This window comes from Aspergillus tubingensis (assembly GCF_013340325.1).
Source record: "Aspergillus tubingensis WU-2223L DNA, scaffold_5, whole genome shotgun sequence".
In the NCBI taxonomy this organism is placed as follows: domain Eukaryota; kingdom Fungi; phylum Ascomycota; class Eurotiomycetes; order Eurotiales; family Aspergillaceae; genus Aspergillus; species Aspergillus tubingensis.
The window spans coordinates 1,115,710-1,132,691 of record NW_023336279.1 but is presented as its reverse complement, the minus strand read 5'-3'; the positions used below and the strand labels follow the sequence as shown (position 1 = coordinate 1,132,691).

At 51.1% G+C, this 16,982-nt stretch overlaps 9 protein-coding genes across 9 annotated transcripts; 4 read left to right on the top strand and 5 right to left on the bottom strand.

The window, feature by feature from the left end:
* Positions 1-196: 196 nt before the first annotated feature.
* AtWU_03709 (triacylglycerol lipase) lies at positions 197-1,012 on the bottom strand (the record flags this gene model as incomplete). The annotated part of the gene is made up of 6 exons (XM_035498821.1): positions 197-222; positions 282-316; positions 397-624; positions 680-809; positions 857-895; positions 943-1,012. 6 exons carry the CDS (start codon positions 1,010-1,012, stop codon positions 197-199), a joined length of 528 nt encoding a protein of 175 aa, XP_035354714.1.
* Positions 1,013-1,080: 68 nt separating this feature from the next.
* Positions 1,081-1,712, bottom strand: AtWU_03708 (esterase/lipase family protein; the record flags this gene model as incomplete). The annotated part of the gene is made up of 4 exons (XM_035498820.1): positions 1,081-1,086; positions 1,141-1,150; positions 1,202-1,442; positions 1,505-1,712. The coding sequence occupies 4 exons, from the start codon at positions 1,710-1,712 to the stop codon at positions 1,081-1,083; spliced, it is 465 nt and encodes a 154-aa protein (XP_035354713.1).
* A 476-nt stretch (positions 1,713-2,188) lies between these two features.
* AtWU_03707 (uncharacterized protein) lies at positions 2,189-2,866 on the bottom strand (the record flags this gene model as incomplete). The annotated part of the gene is made up of 6 exons (XM_035498819.1): positions 2,189-2,362; positions 2,448-2,548; positions 2,601-2,609; positions 2,677-2,710; positions 2,768-2,806; positions 2,864-2,866. The coding sequence occupies 6 exons, from the start codon at positions 2,864-2,866 to the stop codon at positions 2,189-2,191; spliced, it is 360 nt and encodes a 119-aa protein (XP_035354712.1).
* A 287-nt stretch (positions 2,867-3,153) lies between these two features.
* On the top strand, positions 3,154-3,485 carry AtWU_03706 (protein PET117; the record flags this gene model as incomplete). Its single annotated transcript, XM_035498818.1, has 2 exons — positions 3,154-3,249; positions 3,312-3,485. 2 exons carry the CDS (start codon positions 3,154-3,156, stop codon positions 3,483-3,485), a joined length of 270 nt encoding a protein of 89 aa, XP_035354711.1.
* Positions 3,486-4,774: 1,289 nt separating this feature from the next.
* On the top strand, positions 4,775-6,482 carry AtWU_03705 (indoleamine 2,3-dioxygenase family protein; the record flags this gene model as incomplete). Its single annotated transcript, XM_035498817.1, has 5 exons — positions 4,775-5,265; positions 5,322-5,635; positions 5,687-5,847; positions 5,904-6,206; positions 6,267-6,482. The coding sequence occupies 5 exons, from the start codon at positions 4,775-4,777 to the stop codon at positions 6,480-6,482; spliced, it is 1,485 nt and encodes a 494-aa protein (XP_035354710.1).
* A 353-nt stretch (positions 6,483-6,835) lies between these two features.
* On the top strand, positions 6,836-7,987 carry AtWU_03704 (NAD(P)-dependent alcohol dehydrogenase; the record flags this gene model as incomplete). The annotated part of the gene is made up of 1 exon (XM_035498816.1): positions 6,836-7,987. The coding sequence occupies one exon, from the start codon at positions 6,836-6,838 to the stop codon at positions 7,985-7,987; it is 1,152 nt and encodes a 383-aa protein (XP_035354709.1).
* Positions 7,988-9,107: 1,120 nt separating this feature from the next.
* Positions 9,108-10,432, bottom strand: AtWU_03703 (uncharacterized protein; the record flags this gene model as incomplete). The annotated part of the gene is made up of 2 exons (XM_035498815.1): positions 9,108-10,295; positions 10,364-10,432. 2 exons carry the CDS (start codon positions 10,430-10,432, stop codon positions 9,108-9,110), a joined length of 1,257 nt encoding a protein of 418 aa, XP_035354708.1.
* Positions 10,433-10,757: 325 nt separating this feature from the next.
* On the bottom strand, positions 10,758-11,465 carry AtWU_03702 (uncharacterized protein; the record flags this gene model as incomplete). The annotated part of the gene is made up of 1 exon (XM_035498814.1): positions 10,758-11,465. One exon carries the CDS (start codon positions 11,463-11,465, stop codon positions 10,758-10,760), a length of 708 nt encoding a protein of 235 aa, XP_035354707.1.
* A 700-nt stretch (positions 11,466-12,165) lies between these two features.
* Positions 12,166-15,657, top strand: AtWU_03701 (putative nuclear pore complex subunit Nup85; the record flags this gene model as incomplete). Its single annotated transcript, XM_035498813.1, has 3 exons — positions 12,166-14,577; positions 14,627-15,128; positions 15,188-15,657. The coding sequence occupies 3 exons, from the start codon at positions 12,166-12,168 to the stop codon at positions 15,655-15,657; spliced, it is 3,384 nt and encodes a 1,127-aa protein (XP_035354706.1).
* Positions 15,658-16,982: the final 1,325 nt, after the last annotated feature.

The window sequence follows — 16,982 nt, the reverse complement described above, 5'->3', positions numbered from 1 at the left end:
GAACACAGCTCTATGGTGTTATGGGTATCCCCTCCCGTTGCACCGCCACGTCACGGACGCTAGCAGAGCCATGGCAATGGATATCAAAGAACTGATGGTATGAATTAATTGGGTATCGCCAAGTGATCTATACTTCGAATTACAAGTACACTTCTAGGCACCAAGATTTCCAATTTGACTGCAGTGGGGTGGGTCGTCAGAGTCCTTCCTTAGCGAGCATGTCTAGATTCATTAGCCATGGTTATCAACCGATGCGCTGCCGAGACAATTTCGCGCCTTACCTGCAATATCAAGGTAGAATGCAATGGCGTTGAACCTATACGATACACAAAACAGCCAATGTCAGCAGGGGCGCTCGCATGTCCAATGAATTAAGTTGGAAGTCTATTGGCGAACCTTTGTCTGTTGCCTGTAATTTCTCCGGCCAGCCACTTGAGTCGATTGCTCCAGTTGATCAAGTCCAAGTGGCTGACGCCCTCCAGGGTGCCCTTGTATGCTCCCCACTTGCTGCTGGCAACGCTGACAAGTCCATCATTGTACCCTTCTATTTGTTCCAGAAGACGGTGGGATAGACGGAAGACGGACCAGAAACTTGGCTGCATTGCCGCCCCGTACGAAAAGTATCTGCATAGCTCAGCCATCCTGATGACGGTACCATCTTCGGCCAGTGGGGACCTACCGAACGTCTTCAATGTCTGGCGTTGCGGGGTTGAACGTGTTCGTCATATAGTCACGAGTTAGTTGGGCGAACGCGCCCGTTTCTACCTTTAGCCGGTCTAGAGCATAGTACAGCTGGGCAAGGCGGTCATCTAAGACCATGTTAGATAGTATTTATAGAACCGACGTGCATACTAACCGCCAATCTGCTTGAGGGCGAAGTCTGCAACAGCAGAGCCTAGAAACGTTGAGTACATGTTCTGCCTATCTTGAGACGTCACATACCTCTATGGGGAGTCGCAATCGTGGTCAACGATTTTACTTTGAAATCAGTCGGCTTCAAATGAGTGATCATATATCGAGAATCAAGCCCGCTTGAGCACTGATTAATAACCGCTTTTGAAGGGTAGAATTTCCTGGCTCTTACCCCTAAGGGAAGTGTCAACAACGGCTCCCGTAATGGCAAGAAGATGTTGCACTTACCATGCTATGACTATTTCAGGTCAGACAAGACGACATCATATCTTCTGGGGTAGAAACTTACGCAATTATATTTACATGTTCTCCGGGTGCACCGGCAGCGATATCTCTCGCTAATTCTTCAGCACGCATTTCGATGGATGCGGAGGGAGGCACTGTGGCAGTAATGACCCGAACCCCTTGCATCGATAAAGCTTCCTTTATACCACGCCAATATTGAACTCCAGGAAGATAACGTCCAGCAAGACGTAGCTCGGCGAATCCAAGCAGGCCATGCGCAAGAACAACTGCATGTTTTGGGGCATCTGTTAACGGAGTATCAGTAGCTCGACACCGATGATAAAGTCTTTGCATGGCTCATGCTTACTGTAGTTCTCCCTAATTATCGCATATTCATCTCTGATAACGTTCCCCAGGTCTTCTAGGCGCGGATCGAGAGCGTCGGGGCTGCTGGGATGTTGTGGGCTGTGCCTACGCGCAGAGGAAGAAAGACACCTCAGGGCTGGATAGCGGACAGAGAGCGAATGAAATTTGATGCTTCTTACGCCGTTGGACACGGCAACGGCATGTCTCATCTTATGATTCCTCTCACTAATTGTGTGATGCTGAAGAGAGGCTTGAGAGTAATGTATACATTGGGGGCAGCTTGGTGTTCCTGATGACGCAACAGTTACTGGGCACTTCATGCCTTAGGCCGCAACACCATGGCACTGACAACGTCTACTGTATCCACAGCTTGTAACTGGCAATAAAGGCATGCATGCGATCAACGAGCTAGCCCTTCTCTTTCAGTTTACTATTATTGGTGTACATAATCGCTACATTAGTATGCTGGGTTGTGCTTCAAGGGCCTTATAGGTTGACTTGCAACAACCTTATAACAGCAGCGAGAAATCAAGACAACTTCAAGTTGACTCTTGCCAGCTTCAGACAGGATACAACATAATTTATGTAATGCTCAAACAGCGGGCCAGAACTATATTCACAGGCTGAAAGCAAATGACAAACAAGAACCCCTCATGCTGCCGCAATGACAACCGGCATCATTTCTCTATGCCTTGATCACGATCTTCTCGGACGGCTCGGGCTTCACATCGACCAGCGCATGGATAAGAGTCTCAATAACCTTTCCACCTCTCTCGTTGCCAGCATCCTTGATTTCCTGGAGCTTCACCTCAGCCTCCTTGTTCGCATCCTCCTCGGCCTTCTTGTATCCGCTCGAGTGCTAGAAACAGTAATGTCAACCCTCACGTTCGTCCAAATGTCGCATCTCCCAACTTCAACCCCGCAGGACAGATAGTCATTCATACCTCAGCCTCGAACTTCTTGAACTCCTCCTCCTTTTGCTTTCTGTACTCCTCAATCTCCTTCTGTGCTTCGGACTTTGCCTCCCTTATGCGCTTCGTGCGGTCTAAAAGAACATTAATCGGGATGCTGTGGCTATCGGGTGTCTGATGACATACATTCTCTGGCTGGATAATGCGACACGTCAGCACTGATTAATGGTCCGGTATTCTTTCAAAGACAGTGTGAACTAACCATGTTGGACGATCTTCTGAGCCTCCCTCTCGGCCTGAAATAGAAATGGTCAACCACTATACCCCACCCAGTTCAATCAAATGCGACCTACATCGAGGAGGGTCTGAATGCCTGCGGAGTTCTGAGCGGACTATCCGAAAGAGTCAGTATGGCAGTTTCCCAAGTAGAGCGACACATTTCTCCTCACCATCTTTGCAATATTATCTCTCAAAACAGGCGCTTATTAGAACGAAAGAGTCGGAGAATATAGGAGTATACAGAGGTGGAGTCGTGAGCTTGTGATGCGCCGTTCGATCTCCCCGACGCCACGAATGACCCCTTAGGCGGTCGGGATTCTGCCACCAGACACCGCCATCACTGATATCACCGATAATCCGATGCAGATTTGGACATGATGCCACTCGCGCATTCAACCGTTCATTCATTTACTGCTTCTTACTAACTGTCGCGCAATATACAAATTGCATTAAAGACAAGATGTCTCGTGCTTCCAAATTGACACTGGCTGCGACTGGTCTCGGTACGGCGGGGATCATCTACTTTGTGCACTGGGCACAAGAACAAGAGAAAATTGTATGTCACCAGTGCTTTACGGCCAGGACAATTGCAGTGACTAATGCTTGTTTCGTACCTAGGGCATGCACAAGGCGGTTGAGCTAGACATGGAGAAACAGCGTATCCGCAGGGAACGACAGGCCGAGTTCGAGATGCAAAGGGCGTTGGAAGAAGAGTACCGGAAGCTACAGAAGGTCTCGCCCAGTGTTGACGAGCCAAGCGGAGGGAAATCGAATCAAGGACAAACATCATGATTCACGCCCGAGCGGTTCTTTACGATTCATAGACTTTGTCTGGTATGTTCATGTCCTTGGTGTTTAGAGATGAACCCTTCTTAACGAGAGAGCAGGTATAGATGTCCACTTGGCATGTGATGGCTGTATGCTTGTAGAATATACCCAAAATGTACATTAGAGATCAATATCCATACCCACCTCTGTATACTAGTGATTCGGTCTGTCTCTAGACCACATGCTTTGCTAAGGGATTGGCTGTTCAGCGCCACACCTGCTGAAAGAAGGCAATGCGAAGGATATACGGCAGCGGTAAAAAAAGCACAGATATGCATGAACGGATCTTCGTTCCGTATTGCTTTAGTAGAAATATAAGTCAGTCTCAGACACGCTGATATTTAGAATTGTTGCAACCTCCTTATCAGCCAAGAATGGCACGGTGACACGTGCCGGCGGACTCCGAGATAGGAGCGATAGCTGACCGACATAAAAGAAGGCCGGCTATCATCGGAGGCCGGCCCAATTCCGGCCTCATGCAACTAGGAAAGCCTATTCGGCCGCGATCCAAGGATGTTGGCCAATCATGCTGGGGGCCATGTGACATAAAGCCTTGGCATTTGGTGAAGTATAAAGCAGTCCATAATGTAGATGGAGATGCTTTGGGGCAGTTGTGGCTGCGTTAGAAGTATTTTCGAGAGTAGTAAAAGGCCTATTCTATTATCAGGAGCCTATAATTATATACCAGCACCTTTATGGCTGCCACCAGGCGGCTAGACCTCGGAACGAGCACAGGGTGCAGCTGCTATACCCCGCTCAATCGGGAATAGCGCGTCCCCGTGATTCTGGCGTGCCCTTATTTGCCAAGAGTTTGTATAGAGTCGATGGACGTGCATCTGATGGCCAGACATGCCTGTAAGGGGTGTTGTTTCTGCGTAGAATCATCGCAGAACCCCAATATATCACGTAGGATGGTTCACCATCTATGATGCTACGTTATCGCGAACGAGTCTGAGGTCCCCACGCAGTTTTCCTGCCTCTTTCGTAATGGTGCCTTTGAGGCCGGAATTGATACCGGCCTCTGAGTATTATAAGAATCGCCTGCTTTCCCGCCCAATTCTGGCTCCCAAGCTCTCCTTCCCAGATCCTCCAGTATTCGCAAACATTCCCAGTGGGAAATTTCCCGTTTTTCTTATCTTCTTCTTACTTTGACTTTGGGTCTCTACCAACCCTATACTCTTTCATCGTCATCACGTCATCATCCATTTGCCTTACATCTCGGATAGACTTCTATACTACATTACCTCCACACCATGTCTCCCTCTAGAGTCCCCTTGCCCAACAGCACTGTGGATCGCTTCCCTCACATTCATGATGACCCTTCCACTGTGCCCCGGTCCGTGGACCCCTTCACCATCACCACCTCCACTGGCTTCCTGCCCTACCTCACTGCCCCTACCAAGCTGCCCGATGTCTTCCAACCCCTGATGTCCCTGCTTGAGCGGATGCCAGTCCTCAAGGAGGATGGTACTCCAGGTCTTCTTGCCAAGTATGAGCTGGGCCCTGCCGTCCTGGCTGAGCTGCCCGACTTGACGGATGAGATCGACAAGCAGGTCACCGATGAGGGGTTGCCGGACCTGTACATGATTGCTGCTCTGTTCCGGGACTATTCGTTCCTCGCTTCGGCTTATATCCTTGAGCCATGCTGGGAGAACTGGTGCAAGGACCCTGAGAGTGGCTATGGGTTGGGGCGGGACCTGCTGCCCAAGACTGTAGCTCGTCCCATGTACCGTTGTGCTCAGCTGTATGTCTACCCTACATGACTTATAGTAGCTTGAACAATATACTAATGTGATACAGCTTGGACATTCCTCCCTTCTTGTCCTATGCAGCTGCATACTCCCTCTTTAACTACACCTTGGCCGAACCATCCAAGGGCCTGGTCTACCCTAACCTCAGATTGGTCCGCGCCTTTGAGAATGGCCTCGACCCCAAGAGCTCAGAGGCAGGATTCATCCTGACCCATGTGGACATGGTCAAGTACTCGAGCGGCCTGATCAGCGGAGCTGTCAAAGTTGTCGACACCGTTGAGCAGGGCGGGCCCCGCTCGGTAGTCAACGACGGGTTCCGAGAGATCCTGGAGTCGATGGAAAAGATCGAAGCAGCCATGGAGGGTATGCATGTGCTTCCTACTTGTATCAGTACACTCCAGCTAACAATTACAGACATGTGGGCCAACTCCAAGCCCCAGGACTACCTTTCCTTCCGCGTCTTCATCTTCGGAATCACTTCTCAGTCCATGTTCCCGAACGGAGTCGTCTACGACGGGGTACTCGACAACAAGCCTCTTTTCTTCCGCGGAGAGAGTGGTGCAAACGACAGCATGGTATGTATCCATTCCCATGCCATAAGACAAACGCCTCAAGCTAAAGCTCTACACAGATCCCACTGCTCGACCACCTTTGCCAGATCCCCATGCCCTCCAACCCGCTCACCAAGGTACTGCATGAATTCCGCGCCTACCGTCCGCTTCCCCACCGCGAGTTCCTCGCGCACATCAACTCCAAGTCGGAAGAGGTCGGGGTGCGCAACTTTGCGCTGGCAGATACCGAGACGGCAATTCTTCTCCTGAAGACTCTCAACCACGTGCGCAGCTTCCGCTGGCGACACTGGCTGTTTGCCCGCGAGTACATCATTCGCCGCACGCCACACCCTACTGCTACTGGCGGAAGCCCTATTGTTACGGTATGTCTATGCGAGCCCTTTGGTGGTAAATGCAGTAGCAGAATGACTAACAAATTGCAGTGGCTCCCCAACCAGCTGTCTGCTGTGATGGACTTGATGATTTCGGTCTACGACACGTATCTGGCGCCTCAGAAGGGGGATGGCCTTGGACCGGACGGACAGAAGGGCTACGATGCGTATGCGAAGCAGGTTGAGCCGATGATGGAGATGGTGCGGGATCAGCGGGAGAAGTTGGCGAAGGAGGTAGAGAAGTGGTGTCAGGAGAGGGGTGTATAGATAGATGCCTCTGGGGAGTTTATGATACCTGCCACATATGTGAGCAACATTTATAGTTTACTACATTTTTACACAATACAAATTATCTTGAACATACATCGTCTACATAATCTACATAATGAGTAGAATAATCCGAGGTACTAACTAAAGTAGCCACCAACCACGTGTTGTAGATCCCCACAACTCGGACATTCCACATTCGGCTGTTCCAATCAACCCAACCCAACTTAATCAACGGACCTCGGCACTTCTCCGCATTCTCTCCTTTATATCAACTTCTTCTCCGCACTCACCACCACCTTCACACCTACAACCACAACCACCACACAGTCCAACCCAACCCACACACCACAATGTCACCACCCTCACCCCCGGAGCACTTCCACGGCTACCTCTCCAATTCCCCCACCACACCTCTAACCTACGCCCCCTACACCCCGAAACCCTTCACTCCCACAGACATCGAAATCAACATAACCCACTGCGGCATCTGCGGCACCGACCTCCACACACTCCGCTCAGGCTGGGGTCCCAACACAACGACCTACCCCTGCATCGTGGGCCACGAGATCATCGGCATCGTGACACGCATCGGCTCATCCATCCCCACCTACCCCAACACGACACCACTACGCATCGGCGACCGAGTCGGCATCGGTGCCCAAACCCACTCGTGCCTACAGCCCTCATGCGAGGAATGCGTCGCGGGGAAGGAGAACTACTGTCCACGCATCACGGGCACATATAACAGCCGATACTGGGACAACGAGACCGGAAAGCGAAGCGACGTGATAGCGTACGGGGGCTTCGCGCGGAAATGGCGCGGGCCCGCGGCATTCGCGTTCCGGATTCCGGAGAGATTAGAGAGTGAGGTTGCGGCGCCGTTGCTGTGTGCGGGGACGACGGTGTTTGCGCCGTTGAGGAAGTATCTTGGTGATGGGGCGGATAGTGGGAAGGGGAAGACGGTAGCGGTGGTGGGGATCGGCGGACTGGGGCATTTGGGGATTATGTTTGCGAAGGCGTTGGGGTGTGAGCGGGTTATTGGGATATCCAGGAGTAATGGGAAGCGAGAGGATGCGGTGAAGGGGTTAGGGGCTGATGAGTTTATTGCGACGGGGGAGGAAAAGGGATGGGAGAAGAAGTGGAGTCGATCGGTGGATTTGATTCTTTGTACGGTGGATGGGGATGATATGCCCCTTGGGAAGTATTTGAGGTTGTTGAAGGCGGGCGGGACTTTCGTGTTGGTGGGTGCGCCGGAGAAGCCGTTGCCCAGGATGAGGGCGTTTGAGTTGATTGGGAAGGGGGTTAATGTGACGGGGTCGAATATTGGGAGTCGTGAGGATATTAGGTGTATGTTGGAGGTTGCGGCGGAGAAGGGGGTTAGGCCGTGGGTGGAGACGAGGAGGATGGAAGAGGTTAATGAGGCGTTGAGGGATATGGAGGCAGGGAGGGCGAGGTTTAGGTATGTGTTGGTTAATGGGGAGGAGAGGGGGAGTCGGTTGTAGTTTACTATGAGTATAGATTTGGGGAGTTTGTATAGGGTGGGTGTGGTGATGGGGTTGTAGAGGAGTGGATTTTTATGTAGACTACTGTAGTGCTTATGGATGAAAGTCTTGTTCAAGGGAGAAGTTTTTATCGGCCAGTCCTTATCAATGGATTCAAAAATGTACTTACTTAGTCTTTACTTCTGACATGCTCGGTCTGATTCCGCCGTAGGATGAGGGCATCTCCCCAATCGGGAAATAGGTACGAGATATACGAGGCTGCAGATCGTGAAGCTTCAGATAGAAAATTTCTATACAAGTGGCGATGAAACGCGAGTCGCTTTATATAAATTGGAGGCTTATTTTCAGATAATGATTCATTATGTCCGTTGAGCATATGCTTCTCAGTCAGATTACTCTGCGATAGTCTTACCCCTACCATCCAACAAGATGTCTTCCGACTTGCATAGCGGCTGGGTGGCTTATCAGTACAACCCATCAAAGCCTGCAGCGATTGTATTCGCGGCTCTCTTTATGCTGGGCACCCTCATTCATACTTATCGTCTGCTCCGAACACGGACGTGATTCCCTGTCCCTTTCGTTATCGAAGGATACTGTATGTCAATCCTTCAACGTTGGACTTGCACTAGCTGACCAATCAGTCGAGGCAATAGGATACATTGGCCGCGCGATGTCGGCATCTCAGACCCCCCTTTGGACTATCGGTCCGTACATCGTGAAGAGCACCCCTGCTGCTGGCCGTGCCGGCTCTCTTCGCTGCAAGCATATACAAAGAGCTGGGTCGGATTATAGCCTCGTTAAGGAGGGGGATGGGTGACAATCATCCGGGTTGGCTGGATGATCAAGATATTCGTTGCAGGAGATGTGCTCGGCTCCTCGATGCAAGCGTCAGGTGAGTGCGTTCTGCGCTTGGATGGTGTTTTGTGATGTGCTAGACGGACTGCTGACGTTGTCCGTATTAATCGTTTTCGCAGCCATCCTTCCAAGCAAAGTAGAATGGCTCCTCGGGCGGGGGAGCGGAGCATCAAGACTGAAAAGGGGGGGCGGAAAGCAGAGGAGTATGTCTCTTTATAGGTGGAGATGTCGTGGCCTGTAAATGTCCAGCTATTGAATGCAATGATCATCGATCAATCTCCTGCTGTCCTATTCCAGTTGTATCAGGCGTATTAGTCGGGTGTGTCTCCCCGAATATTTCCAGCATATGACTCTCAATCAGCGGCCTCCATTCATCGTCCAAAATGTCCCATAATGCTCGGGCCACTCTGCTTCCTCGATCGCCCATGTACCATGCATCCCTCAGATGATGGAATACAACGCAGTGGTATGCTAGAATAACCAAAGCTAGCGGTTTGCGCTCCCGCAAGAGTTCCATGAATTCAGGAAATTGTCTGATTGCCCATCGGCTGGAAGTCGACACAGAGGAAATACCAGTGCGCGTCTCAGCCAGCATTTCTGCCAGACGGTCAAGTGCATTTTCGTAAGCAGCTGTGTCATGGGTGTCATCTTGAGCCCCGCAAGCGTGGTTCACCTCATACAACCGCTCCAAGCTTGACTGTGCGTCTCTCAAGTAGTCCTCATTTAAGTCTTCCACCTTGAAAATTATGCTCCATTCATCGTTCTTTATGATCGAAGTAGCTTGCTTCAGGATCTGTTGAACCCCGCGCGCGAGCGTGAATATCTGAAGTAGGTCATCCACGTTTGCCCATGGATCACTAGACTCGGGTGCGTGAGGTAAGCCAAAGGTATAACAGACCACAATACCGGCAAATGCAAACATAGCCCTTGCATTAGACGAGTTGATATCGCTTAGCCTCTCGCGGAATAGGGCCAGTGCTTGAGCCTGATGTGCAACGGCAGTGCTGAGATAAATCGGACGCTGCTGGGTATCATGCTTTGTTCGTGCAATATGCAGGGAGGATAGCGCGAGTAGCCCGTGCATTAGGAAAGGATGCGTAATTGCTTCCTCTGAAGCGCGAAAGCGCCAGATGTGGTCCGTGTGTTCGCCCCGAGACAGGCTTTTGTGCGTTGAGTTGCACCATTGCATCATCAGCTCCAGATCTGTGATGTTCAAGCTGGGGACTGCTTGCGAGGCGGCAAATGCATCACCCCATCTTCCCAGGATGCTAAGGGAGTTGGCAGTCGTAGTCCCAGGAGAGTCAGACTGGGAAACCCCTGCTGGGCTGGACTTCTTGGGCCGTATGCGAGAAGGGGGTTCTTCATTTGTCCATAGCAGTGATGCGCTAGAGTCATACTCGCAGGTTGCCAGACGTTTTGAGCAATTTGAACAAGAGGGTCGTAATTCATCACACTGGGATCGTCAGTAAGGAAGACGAGACAAAGGGAGCATTCCACAAGATTGCGGAAATAAGAGAGTACCTTCACCCGCCTTCGCTTGCATTGCAAGCAGCCGTGGCGCGATTTGCGATGGGGTCTTCTAAGTGCCATTGAACGTGGTGCAGGAGCTACTGCTGGCCATTCTAGAGTCGGGGGAGTTGGGACCCACGGTTAATACTTTCGCATGAAGCCGTCGCTTAGACCCGCTATCTTGAAGTTTATGGCGGGGAGAAGACAGAAATGTCAAGGCTGAAGTATTTCAATCGTTCTTTGGAGCCAAGCTCGTCTTACGTCATCAACAGGGTCCTCAGCACCAAAACTTTGTGCTTATTGATATTATGAGAGAATATAAACCAAAATTCAGAAAAGTCAATTTGGTATCTCGTATCGCATAAAGGAACCGCAAAACAACCATGTCAAAGAATCTTTTCTCCTCTTAACTACCACTGGCAGCAGCAGAGTCCCTGCGTCGCCGGGCTTTCTCGTACAAGGCTAGCACTGTGACTAGTGCCATAAGGTCGAATTCCTGCCCATAATCCACAAACATCAGAAGCCTGCCTGTCTCCCTGTTCTTCCAGACAGCATTGGTAAATACACCCACAACTTTGCCGGTCTGCTCATCAACGAGTTTGAAGTTGCGATTGCTCAAGCTGTTCGTCTTGCGGTCCTCTTTGACCCCAACCGAGTGTGTCCGGGTGCAGAGGAATGAGTGCCGTTCGGGGCCCCGGGCAGTTTGCATCGTCATCTGCCAACGATACTTGGCGTGTCGGTGGTCTTGCGCCAGCAGATCCTCGTATGTAATACCATTGATATCGTTGGGATCGCCCAGACCGACCTTGAGATGTCTTGAAAAATGTAGGAATTTGCAGACTGCCACGGTCGGGCCGTTCTCGTCGGACCCTGCATGGAAGGTAAGGTCTGGCTTCTTGGGCCTGCAGGAGGAGTTCTCCACCCGGTAGAGCTGCTTCCCTTGGGCGGTAGACACATTGTAATGGTTTCGGAACAGCGTGTTATGGATCTGATAGACGTGCGAAGCGCTTTGCTCGCTTGGAAGCTTCTCGTCCACAGATCCCTCATAGTCGGAGAGCTGAGAACCGACCAAGGTTGGGTCATTGGGGACCAGAGAAGGTTCGTAAGTAGCCATTTGTGTAGCAGGAGAGTAGTAATCTGTTAGACGGTGGCTCTGAGAACTGAATCCCAGATTTATGGAAACGACGCCATTCCATGGTTCTTATATCTTGCATCCGAGCCTTGTGTCGGACAAGGCGCTCTGCTGCGGCTCATGCCGATACGAGACCCTTTGACGATCATCAGGCTGTGCATCACAGCCATTCTGCTTTCTCCTTTTCTGATCCCTTCGGGCACTTGATCCATGGATAACCTCAGCCAATCATCACTGTTTATGACTTAGCGGATACGACGGGCCCGATCGGGCGTAGCGTTGATGACTCAGGCTTCGATCTCATGTGACATCATCTGACTTATGCTAATCACGTGAGTATATGTGTTATCACCTGACTTGGTTTCTCACCGCCCGGCGCGCGTCTCGAACTTCGGGAGAATTAATTGTTGGCCGGCGAAAGAGTAGAATCCCAGATTCCAGAAATACAGCAGCTTCGGACGGGCGTGTTGCTTCTTTCTCGCTCTGCCCGGCTGCCTGGCGATTCCTCAGCTCTTGTTCGATGACCCGACCTCACTAAATTGATTGCGCATCTTTATTCCCTTCCTCTTACGCTGTCTATCCGCCCCGAATTGAGGTGCAGCTCTATGCTTCCTCGCTCTTCGCGTTCATCTTCCCTCTTTCACCTCCGAGCTTCTTACCAATTGATATAGCTTGTCGCAGCATGTCTTTCAAAACCTCGTTTGAGTCAAGTCCGCCGTCAACCCCCGGCCATTCCCGCAGTGTATTCAGTAATCTGTCAGAAACGCCGGCAGGCGCTCCGCCCTCCGCATCCAATTCCTTCACTCCGCAAGGCCATCCTCACTCCAGCAGCATGTTCGGCAGCTCCCAAATGAGCTCTGGCTCTCTCTTCACCAAATCCGGGAACATCAATCCCAACGATAGTATCTTCGGCTCCTCCATCGCTTCCACCGACTTTGCCCTCCCCCGAGGCAAGAAGACCACTCAAACCAAGTCCTTTGCGAAATCGCAATCGCTGTTCAGTATTACAAACGGCAGCCGGTTTGCCGAGTCGACTAGCTTTGGAAATTCCAACGGCTTCGCGGATTCACGGATGGACGATGATGCCACCGACCAAGATGCGGAGGGTGAAGAGGAAGACCTGCCGGAGGAGCAAGCTGAACAGACCGACAACGCTATGGACTTGGGAACTACAGAAAAGGCCACAGGGTCTCGTTTCAGCTTCCTGGACTCCCAGCTTGGCGATTCTATCTCTGCGCCGTCCGCCGCGCTCGGCCAACGAAAGTCGATCTACTCAAATTCCACCACGCAAGCAAAACGCCCAAAGCTCGACGAAAAGTGGGCAAACCAGTCACCTATACGGAAAGGCAAGCTGTCGCCTAAGAAGGACTCAGCGATGCCGTCGATTGTGCGCAACTTCGCTTCGCGCTCGCGCGTGGCTGCCGTGGAAGAGCCAAGCGAGTTTATCATGCATACTGAGGATGAAGTTTGCCGCATGCACGATGAAGTGAAGAAGTCTGACTACAACAACACTGATTTTGAGGTTGCTCTGTCGGACTCCTGCGACAGACTCGTGGACACGTGGCAGGCAATCGCAAATCAGGATAGCGCTGGACAGAATCCGGGTACCGGCATCGGTCCTGGCGACAATGCTTCGAACATTGCGAAAGCAAGCTTCCTGGCATCCCTGCTGCTGCGGCTCCACCACCCTCCTCAGTTGGCACCCAAGCCCAGCCTTCTAAGCCCCCTGGGATTTCCAGCGCGCAATTTATTACTGGCCCCCGCTCGGACGAATACCCCTACGCCCATACCCAAGCTCCTTCTTGACTGGCTTGATGAGAACCATATGCCTCTTACCGATGAGCTGCAAGCATTGAAAGAGATTGATCCCAATCCTACGGCTTCTCCAAACTTTTGGGAACTGATCAATGCTGCTGTTTTGCGTGGCCATCTCTCTGAGGCTGCGGACCTTTTGCGGTCGGCTGATTTTAACTATGCACGGTCCGCCTTGGAGGATGGATTGCCGCAGTCAGGCTATCGTGGCGCACAGCTGCAGAACATTCAGAGGTGCGTTAATAGGGCCCTCCAGGTCCTTGACTCATGTCCCAGCGTGCAGCACGGGGATTGGGACATTAGAGGCCCCGAGTGGGCTACGTATAGAAAACGTGTTATTGCCGCCGTGACAGATTTGGAGGAGTTCGCCGAAGGCAGTGAACAGGCGTCTCCCGAGCCTCCAGCCGCGGAGAACCGCTTCCAGGCAGTCAACTTTGGATTGAAGCCCACGGCTGCTGCCCCGATGTTCTCTTTCGCTCAGAACGCACGCATGGCCGAGAGCAAAGTCCCGTGGGCCATCTACCAGAACCTTCGGTCCATGTACCGCATTATCCTCGGCGATACGAGCGTAGTCATGGACCACGCAGAGGACTGGATTGAGGCCACGATTGCGATGACCGTGTGGTGGGATGGAGAGGATGATGAGGAGGGTTCCAGCGCCGACTTGTTTTCGAGATTGTCCAGACCCAACACCTCCCCCAGCAGTATACGGAACGCCTACCTTCGCCGGCTTGACCTGGCCTTCGGTCATGCAACCAGCGCCGAGCCCGCTGACGCTGGTTTCCGCGTCAACTCGATGAGCAGTCTTGAAGTCGGACTTGCTTCCGTATTTGAAGGCAACGTGGATGGTGTCCTAGAATTGCTTCAGACTTGGTCGCTGTGCGTAGCGGCTGCCGTGGTTGAATTCGCGTCTATCGGCGGCTGGCTAGAGGCTGGGGCTGGTCCTAAATCTATGCCAGGCCTTAGCAAAAATGACCTGATGGTTCTTTCCTATGGACAGGCTGGCGATGCACCTACGCGACGTGTTCACAAGAACGATGTGATTAGCGAGTATGCGTCTAGCTTGTCTGAGAGGACCACCTTGGAGTGCGAAACGGGCGTGCGACAAGGATGGGAGATGGCCATCGAGATCCTCAGTCGCTTGGATGACCGCGAGAAACTGGAGACGAGCGTTGCCGACCTGCTCGAAAAGATACCACTGACTAGCGTTGACCAGGTGGATAGAGTGGTGCAGCTGTGCTGCGAAATGGATTTGGATCAACACGGAAGGAAGGTCGCTGAGGTAGGTCGTCATCTACTAGTACTATATGAACGTCAGCTAACCTGCTCAGCGCTATGGTGATAATATCGTCGCAAACTCTCAGGAATATGGGCTTGCCCTTCTGTGCTATGCTCGCGCACATGACCGACGCAAGGTCAAGTCCATCGTTGACCTGCTCATCTCATACAGTCTTGTTCAGTCCCGCGCCTTCCCCGAATCCGCCGACCTGGACGAGCAGCTTGAAGCTTTGATCAAGAACCCCAAGTTTGGCTTGGGGGCGATTGCGCACACGGATGAAGAGGCTGCAACTATTCTCCAGTATTATTTCAGTGGATATGCGACTCTGCGTCGCTTCTACGAGATTCGCGACGAGGCGATCAATCTTAAGGAAGGACAGCGACCTCGGTTCAAGCCTCTAGCCAGACGGCGAGCAGCGGCCCAGGCTTTGGTGGCGGTCATTGGCAGTGCGGCGGACAGCATCTACGGTGGTCTGTACGATCCCGATCGTGATGCTGTCGTCCAAGTCGATGGACTGTTGACATTGCTTGGCGAAGCCCTGCCCTTTATTGGCCGTAAGATCCCTATCTTAGTACCCTTCCTAAGAATACTATCCTAACCATCCACTCGGCAGAATCCACTCCCCTTCTCTCCGTCTCCCAACAATTCACCATCCTCTCCGCCATCGAGGACCTCCAGACCGTGACTCCGCGCGTCTACGCCCAATGCGAGGAATGCTTCCGCTCCACGCTCATCCAATACCACTCCAGCAAGCGCGCCCACACCTCCGACTCCTCTGTCCTCCCTCCCTCCCCTCGCGCCATGCTCAAGAAGTCCGTCTCATCCCTCACAGCATCAAGCACCTTCTCCCTCATCGGCAACGACATCATCGAATCCGCCCGTACTCGCTCCGGCTCCGGTTCCGTCGGCAGCTCCGGCGTTCTCGTCCCTCGCGCAGACGCTGACTCCCCCACTACCTCCACCGAACGCGGCTGGGACTGGCGTGCCGGTCTACCAGAGGACGCAACGGGCGAGGATATCCTCCGTATTCTCCGTGTTGGTCTAGCGAAGGGATTGAGCCATGGGGCTCTTGGAACGATTTAGATTTTCTTTTGTTGATGATGATGAAGAAGAGGAATTAAGCCAAGAAGCAAAAGTCAAATTTTAATACATCGGATGTAGTTGTGTGGAGTGGAGTGGAGCGGAGTGGAACGGAGTAGTTGTGCTGTATTATTGTATTCTATACTACTATGTTCCTTTTGCTTGCAGCATGCATGAGTGTGTAACCCTTTAACCCTTTTTCTCATTCCAGTGGTTGTTTGGTTGCTCTGTCCATGACCAATTAGAGCTTGAGATTTCTCTCCCTTGCCTTCCTCGTCCGATCTCGATTTAGTTCAAAGTAGTAGTACAATAGTATAACACAGCTAGCTACACTGTACACACAACAAAGCAGTAGGAGAGAAAAGCATCCTGCACAACAGCTAATACTAATGATTACCAAGAAAAGTAAAAGCAATAGATACAACCCATAAATCAGCATACGAAGCCATCCATGATTATCCTACTAAAAGTTATACATTCTTTCTTCTATTCCTCACCGACGGTGCAATAAATGCATGCATCGCACACCTATAATGCAAACACATCCACTTCATTACTTACTTACCACTTGCTTGCATCGATAACACACATGCATGCATGCATGCATCTATTGCATACTTTTCAATTCCAATCTATGCTTATAGAGAAACTAAAACTACATATAGATTATTCTGATTCGTAAGTAGAGAGGTCATTGCTTAACTCAGTACCTACGTAGTATTTCTATAGAAAAGATGAAAGATCCCTGGTGTTCAGTTACTACTCGACTTAAATTGCATTCATGTCTTCAAGCATATTCATGCACGATCATTATCAATTAAATTAGGGCCTAGGTGAGGGCGTTTGAATGCTGGTAGGCGAGATCTAATATGGTTTTGGCAATCATGCTGTTTTTGGAAAGTGTTTTGTTGGTTGTTTACCGCTGTGGATACAGGTGATGAGTCGTAGTAGGTAGGTACCTGTAGGGACTATTGAGCCTCCTATTTACGTGTTGTTTATGGGCCTTTGAATAAATAGACTGTGGAGAGTTTGTAGGCTACGTGAAAATTAAGCTATCCGCTTGGTCACCGCAATTTTGATTCTTCTTAGGATCTGCAGTGCGAATGGACAAGTCATTCAGCATGGCTTAACTTTAACCCTCGTCTAACGGGAGAATCTTCCTATTGGTAGATCATATTTCATGCACAAGTACATAGCCATATGACTGTAAAAAGTAGATGATTAATGATAACGAATGTAGGTAGGCCAGCTAGATAATGCATAGATAGATGTTGGTATCCCCCAACTGGCGTATCCCGGATACGGCCCCCATTTTTCTCAATCAAATC